Source organism: Triticum dicoccoides, chromosome 1B, assembly GCF_002162155.2.
Source record: "Triticum dicoccoides isolate Atlit2015 ecotype Zavitan chromosome 1B, WEW_v2.0, whole genome shotgun sequence".
In the NCBI taxonomy this organism is placed as follows: Eukaryota; Viridiplantae; Streptophyta; class Magnoliopsida; order Poales; family Poaceae; genus Triticum; species Triticum dicoccoides.
Genome location: NC_041381.1, coordinates 527,220,367 through 527,227,827, shown reverse-complemented (window position 1 = coordinate 527,227,827; position 7,461 = coordinate 527,220,367). Strand labels below are relative to the sequence as shown.

Sequence of the window (7,461 nt, the reverse complement as noted above, 5' to 3'; positions counted from 1 at the left end):
TAATCCATCCAGTTTTAGTACAGAAATACTTTTTCCTTTGGCATAAGCACATATTTGTTTTTCATGAAGTTTGTGTAAAACTTGCGAAACATTTTTAAAATGTCATGAACCATTTTGAATGGCACAAACATTTTTTAAAAGTTGGCGAACAATTTTTTACGTGGCATGAACATTTTTTTTAGAAATATTATGAGTTTCTTTAACATGGGAACACTTTATCAAATGATACGATCATATCCGAAAATCACGTGAACAAAGTTTAGATTGGATGAACATTTTTTTTCTATAATGTCATGATTTTTTATGTGTGTAATTTTAATTTATAATTTTTTTTAAATATCATCAACAGTTTTATAAGTGATGAGAATTGAGGAAAACATCAAATCTTTTATTAAAAATGCGCAACAACTTTAAATTTTCATGAACATTTTTTCCTGAACGTATCAGCTTTCTTCTAGAGATGCGCCAGTCTCTCAAATAACAAAAAATCTTTCATGTGTGCCATCCAGCACTCCGTTAAACTAAGCTACAATCGCAACAAATCAAATGATGCAAAGAACTAATCAACCACGTACGAAATGCACAATTTAGAGTTGACTGGTGACCTATTGGGAAGTGTTATGGACCCGGGGTGCGGCTGTGTCTGTGAGACCCCCTGTATGACGCCTGCGAGTGTCAAGCTGTTGAGCTTTCGCTGAAGAGAACTGAGAACGGGCCGGCCCAGTCGGATCTAGGGAAATCCAGGCGCGAAAAAAATACTCGCCCAAAAAATATTGCGCCAGACAGAGCTCGAACTCGCGATCTCCGCAAGTTGTTACCTCTTGAAAACCAATTGACCTTACGAGTTCAAGTGCTAGATTTGCGGCGCCAAGCCTTAAGAACCAATTCGCATCGCCTGATCAGTTAAACTGCCATGCACAACGGCAGATCTGTTTATTTTTTCGAACTTTTTCAACATTTCTTGGGAAAAATGAACAATTTTCTTTGAATTTTTTAAATAACATTTGAAAATTGTGAACAAATTTAGAAATGTGATAAAACTTTTAAAAGGGTCAAGATTTATTGAGAACTTGAACAAAAATTTTGAAATTTCAAATATGAACAATTTTTAAATATACAATGGACTTTTGTGATATAAGCTGAACAATTTTTAAATACACATTGAATATTTTTATATATGCTGAATAAATATTTAAATACACACTGAACATTTTTGTGATACACACTGAACAATTTTAAATATGCAGTGAACATATTCTGAATATATGCTGAGAAATATTAAAATATACAATGAACATTTTCTTAAATATGTTGAACAATTTCTTATATATATGATGACCATTTCTGTATATAAATATGCAATAAATCTGTATAATACACGAAACTGAAACAAAAGGAAAAAAGGAAGACTAAAAAGAAAAGAAATAGAAACAGAAAAAAAGAAATGCGAGAAACAGGAAAAAGAAGTAAAAGCATCGCGACTGTGGGCCGGCCCAAACTGGGGGCGTCGGGTTGCCAGGCTTCAGCAAAGCCACGTCCTTTTGACGCCTGCGGGCGTCAAATAGGATCTGCCTTTGACGCCTGCGGGCGTCAAATAGGATCTGCCTGTGTCTCGGCTACCGCCGCGAGCTACACGCACATAGCGCTCATCTACGGGAGCTCCTATGTGACGCTCTCTGCGTCAAGCACTCGAGCGACCGCATAGGGGATCGATAGAGTGGGCCAGCCCATCTCTCTCGCGAACAGTAGCTCATGCTGGTAATAAAAAAGGTGCGTTGCCAAGAATAGAACACCAGACCTGTTGTTTATGAGCGTGCGCCTCGAACCAGTTGAGCTAGCTAGCTTTGTTGACCACAGACCATTACAAAATCTTAAGAAAACTAAAACGCCAATCCGAACATCTTTAATAAAATTGAACACAAAACGTTTTTCTCAAAAAGAAAACTTGAATATTTTATCAAACGCGAACATTATATTTTTCACAAATTCTGAGAAAACTCAAACATTTTTCAACACACAAATGGATTTTGGAGATGCGAACATATTTTTTAGAACGGAAAACATTTTTTAAACTACCCAAAAAATTGAACAGGAACAATTTTTCAAATTTCCACACAAAATTTGGAAACACCAACAAATTTTTCACGCGAACATTTTCTGAAACTGCAGAACAAAATTTGAAAAAAATGAACATTTTTTAAAATTGCAAACAATTTCGGAAACGGAACATTTTTCGAAACTCCGAACAAAACTTGTAAATATGAACATTTTTTGAAATTTTCGAACAAATTTTGGAACAGGAACACTTTTTCACACTCCCAAACAAATTTATGGAATTTACAAACATTTTTCAATTTGTGAACAAAATTTAAAAACATGAACATTTTATAAATTTGTGAACAAATTTGGAAAGATGGAACATTTTGTGAATGCTTTTTTACTCAAAAAATAGGAACATTTATTGAAACTCACGAACAAAAAATGAAAACGAACATTTTTTTTAAATTTGCGAACAAATTTTGCAAAGTTTTGAAATTTTGAAAAAAAACATCAAGAAAAGAAACAGAAACTAAAAAAAGAAAAGAAACTTTTGTGAACAATTTTTTTTAAAAATGCATACAGTTTTTGAATTTGTGAACAAAATTTGAAAACACGAATTGTTTTCAAATTCTGAACATTTTTGTAAAAGCGCGAACAATTTCCAAAAAATGCGAACATTTTTTTGAAAAAGAAAACATAAACTTGAAAAACAAAAAAGAAAAAAAGAAAAGAAAAACGAAACAGAAATAGAAAAAGAAAGGAAAATAAAAACCGGTTCAGGAACCTTCTAGAAGGTTCCCAAAACCCGAAAAACCCAGCTGGAAACCTCTAGAAGGTTCCCAAAACCGGGAGCGCAGGAACGGTTAAACGGGCCGGCCCGTTGCGTCGCTGCTCGGTCGCTCGCCTGTGCGAAGCGCCGGTAGTTTGACGCAACAAGCGGCATATAGGATTTTACCTCATCTACAGCGTAATATCAAATGGGCCGGGCCGGAAAACCATTGTTTTTCTGTGCAATGCATGCTCTGGTCTTGTAGGAAGTACTCCTCCTCCGATCCAAAATAAGTGTTGTAATTTTGAACTATGGTTAGTTCAACATTAGTTCAAAACTGTGACCCTTATTAGCTGCGTTGCATAATGCATATGTTTAGTATTTTTTTCATTCCTTTGTTGGCTTTCTATTTTTGTTTATAATCGAAAATATTATAAATACTTATATTCCAGAAAAACTTAATTTTCTTAAAGAAATAACAAATCATGAATTTTAAAAATAACAATTCGATGTAAAAAATAGCTTAACTTAAAAATGTTTGTGACATTTAAAAATGTACATGACAATCTTTAAAAACGTTAAACAATGTAATTAAATGTTTGTGAAATTCAACACAAACTTTCATAGCATTCAAAGAAATGTATGTTAAATTTAGAAAAATGTTTATACATTTCAAAAAATGTGCATTTAAAAATTGTTTCAACATGCGTTTGAATAAAATTTAACACATATTCAATTTCTTTCAAATATGTATTAGAATAACTATCATGTATTTGAAAAATATTAAACCTATATAAAGAAGTCAAATGTATACCAAAAGCTTATGATGCGTTTGAAAAAATAGACATCAAAACATATTGTTTTAAAAGAATGTTAATCATGTATTTAATGTTTTTTGAAAACGTGTATAAAAATATTCCTATTGTATATGTAGAATGTACAATATGTATGGAAAAATAGATATTAAATTTATATTTGAAAGAAATGTTATCATGTATTTGAAAAATATTAAATATATATAAAAAATATACAATGTGTATGGAAAAATGTGGACATGTATTGGAAACAATAAAAATAAGAAAAACTGGAAACCCAAAGAAAACCAGTGAAGAAGCGCAGAAAATGAAAACCCAAAAGGAGCGTTGAAAGCCGACACAAAAAACCAAAAAAATAAAGAAAAAATGTGTAAAAATGGCCAACAAGAATAAAAAATTGTAAATAAAAACACAGTAAAAAGAAAGAAAAGAAAGCTCCTGCGATGGACTAGTTGGTCAAGACAGTGAACTTGGCCTGGCCAATTTAACACGAGTTGTACGCAATCGTTTATTGCAGCAAGCGAGATATAGGCGCTCCTATGACCCGGCCTACCTGGATTTTTCATAAATCTCAGTCACCTAAATTTGTATTTAATTATCTAGAAATCTTGCATTTTCCAAATCATGCAATTTTAGTGCAAGTTTTAACCAATAATTATCTAGAAATCTTGCATTTTCCAAATCATGCAAATTTAGTGCAAGTGTTAACCAACGGTATGAGCAGTTCTTATACTTTGGTTTCCGTAGTTGTTTCATGTTTTTTTTTCTATCAGTGTGCAACTAGTTATGGAATTCTGCATTGTATGTTGTCAATACTGCTGTCTTGACGATGAAGGCACCATTATGTACACTATAAATGTCTCTTGACTCTATCCTGGTGTTTGTCCGGCCATATGGCCTACTTGTGAGTTAGTGGCATTTCTGTCCATAGACCAACGTTTTTTTTTTGCCTGAAAAAACTTTTTTTAGTACAGTTTGGATTGGAAAAAACCTTTTGACCTATTCATCATCAATAGTAGCAATACAAAGAACACCAGGAATAATAGCATTACATCCAGCTTCGTAGACCGTTTAGCATGACTACAAGCACTGAAGCTATGTCTAATTTTGTCGATCAACGGATTTTTCTCCGTAATGTTGTGGTTCGACTTAGTGGCTATGTCTAATTTTTTATGGTTAGTGATATTTGTGTTCCATTTGTTCTTACTTCTTGCTCGGTAATTTGTGAACAAATCCGCGCTTCCTCAAGCTGCATTGCATCCGGTATCCCCAGCCACAGTTTATTCTTGCAAAAAAAAGAAAAACACAATTTTTTATCTAGCGACCAGGGTACTTGAGATGGATGGCTAAAATTAGTTTAACCTGTGCAAGATTGGTTAATCACATGATGTTGGTAATTTAGACGGTATCTTTGCAAACTTTCACAGCCACAATCCTTGGCATACTCGAAAGAAGATGAAAACGGCACAGTCCTTTCCGAAATTGAAATCCCAACCATATTTTTGCCAACACTTTTATTTCTCACTGCAAAATCAGCTGGCCCGGCCCTGTGCAAAATTGAAACCCCAACCGTATTTTTTTACTGCCTTTATTGGAACGCGTACACTTATTAGCTGGCCCGGCCAGATATCAATTCCCATCACGTGGCAAAAATTTCCGTATTGTACACGGTGGGCCCCGCTGCGCTTATTACGCGACCCAGCTGTGCCGCTCAAGAAAGTTCCGTCCCCCTTCAGTTACTCCACCCGAGACTCCGAGCGCGAACTAGCCGTTGGGCCGGGGCGACCGTTGGCCCCAGGCGTACAGCCGTCCGTCTCTCTGCTCTCTACAAACCCGCACCTGCTCCTCATCATCAGCCTCGCCCACCGCCCAGGCCAGGCAGCAACCGCCGCACGACGACCATGGTCGCCAGGAGCCCCAACGCCAAGCCGGACCGCCAGACGGCGGCCGCCGTCGCCGCGCTCAACCCCGCCCTCGTCAGGGAGACCCTCAAGAAGGTAAGGAACAAACAGGATCTCGATTTCATCAAGTTTTGAGGAAGGGTTGTGCGAGTCTCTGATCTTGATGGGTTTGCGGGCGCGCGCGCAGATGGACAGGTGCATGGCCCGGCTCCAGGAGCTGCAGTACACGGTGGCCGGCGGCGCCAAGGTCGTCTCCGGGGTCAGCCTCAGCCCGCGCAGCACCCGCGGCTACCTCCGCACCAGCATCCGCTGCAAGCAGGAGACCGTCAGGCAAGCCCCTCTCTTTGTCGACTCTGCCGCCCCAGCCCGGATGGTTCGATCTCTGCTTTCGCTGACGTTGCGGTACGCGAATTGATGTCTTGGCAGGATGAGGGGGACGCCGGCGCAGAGCAGATCCCCCAAGGGCAAGTTCGGCGGCGGCGAGGGCGCGGCACAGTGGCGCCGGATGTCGCTGCCGGCGATGCTCCTCGGCGAGACGGTGCTGGAGATCGTCCAGGCCAGCCAGTTCGCCCGGGACATCGTGGCGGTCGCCGATCCTCCCAAGACCCCGATGCCCGTCGCCAGGACCAGGAAGGCCACCGCGGAGCAGACGCCGCTCCGAGCCCGCCGCGCCAAGGAGAAGCAGAGCCAGCGCGGCACGGCTGGGGCCGAGGTCGGCACGCCGCCGTCGCGCGCGCGCGTCCGGTCCCGGATACAGTTCAAGCCCACCTCGCCTCTCGGCCGCCCGTCACTGTCGGCGGCCAACAGGGTGTCCCCCAAGAACCGGCCGTGGGGCAAGAAGACGGTGATGTTCCCCAACCCCACATTCGTCGCTCCCGCCTCCTCCGCCGCGTATGCCTCGCCGTCGGCCACAAAGAAACAGAAGCGGTCGAACAAGACTCGGTCCCCTGTCAAGGCCGCGCAGACGCCGCACAAGTTCCTGGTAAAGACGCCGCCGAGCGCCCTTGGGTCCAAGCTGAAAAGCCATAGCAAATTGCTGCCCAATTCAAGACCCGTCGCCGTGTCGCCGCCAGGGAAAGCACAGGCGGCGTCCGGAAAAACCCGGCGGTGCTCATTCTCGCCGTCCAGGTTGGCCACAAGGCTCGTTTCACCGATAAAGGCGAGGTTATCCTTCATCTCGCCAATGAAATCGAGGACTTCGTCGCTGAGGTGCCGCGACGGCGGCGTCGGCGTCGGCGGCAGCATGATGAGTGGGCTCAAGCAGCGACCCGTCGTCAACTTGACGGCGCGGACTGTCAGGATATCATCTTGATGTGAGGTGATCAATTCAATCGTGGTGATCTTCAGCGTCTTGCGAAGATGAGCTCTGCTATACTCAAAAAGTGTGTGCCACAAAGAGAAACTCTGAAACTGTACATGGGTTAGTGATCTATATGGATCCGTTACATTTCGTTGGATCTTGGGAGTACTTGATCTTGTCTGGATAGTAGTTTTAATCAGGATCTTGTTGGTTTGATCAACCAAACAGTAGCTGCAAGTTCCGGGATAAATAACACATTTTTCAAGAATTTCTACTCGGTGGCCTGATGTTTGCTGTTAACTTATCTAGTATAGTGCCTTTTATCGCGAGACCTCGTCTTCTTCTCCTTTCGCATCCTTTTCATTCAACTAGTAAGTGTGCACGTGCAACGCACGTCTCAATTAATATTATAACCATACATGACAATTGTGAGTATAAAAAGATATTCCCTCCATTCACAAATTTCTAGGTGTGTCAATTTAGTTTGGAACACCCTACTCAGAATTTCCATCAGAGCAAGAGCACCGCTATGTTCTTGCAAAATCTTCTCAAGCTAAAATCTGCCCCTCAGAAAGTATGGTCTTACGAGAAACGGCAAGTAGCCAACGCGAAAACACATATCATAACTGATAAACA

At 40.9% G+C, this 7,461-nt stretch overlaps 1 protein-coding gene across 1 annotated transcript; it reads left to right on the top strand.

Moving 5' to 3' along the window:
• The first annotated feature begins 5,470 nt into the window (after nucleotides 1-5,470).
• Nucleotides 5,471-7,093, top strand: LOC119346961 (microtubule-binding protein TANGLED1-like). The gene is made up of 3 exons (XM_037616017.1): nucleotides 5,471-5,621; nucleotides 5,713-5,855; nucleotides 5,952-7,093. Exons 1-3 carry the CDS (start codon nucleotides 5,526-5,528, stop codon nucleotides 6,835-6,837), a joined length of 1,125 nt encoding a protein of 374 aa, XP_037471914.1. The 5' UTR covers nucleotides 5,471-5,525; the 3' UTR covers nucleotides 6,838-7,093.
• The last annotated feature ends 368 nt before the right edge of the window (nucleotides 7,094-7,461 follow it).

What these genes read in the sequence shown, in the direction of transcription:
- LOC119346961 (XM_037616017.1), top strand. Translation starts at nt 5,526, where the DNA reads ATGGTCGCCAGGAGCCCCAACGCCAAGCCGGACCGCCAGACGGCGGCC. An exon ending in TCAGGGAGACCCTCAAGAAG is followed by an intron (nt 5,622 to 5,712) that starts GTAAGGAACAAA and finishes GCGCGCGCGCAG; the next exon opens with ATGGACAGGTGCATGGCCCG. An exon ending in TGCAAGCAGGAGACCGTCAG is followed by an intron (nt 5,856 to 5,951) that starts GCAAGCCCCTCT and finishes ATGTCTTGGCAG; the next exon opens with GATGAGGGGGACGCCGGCGC.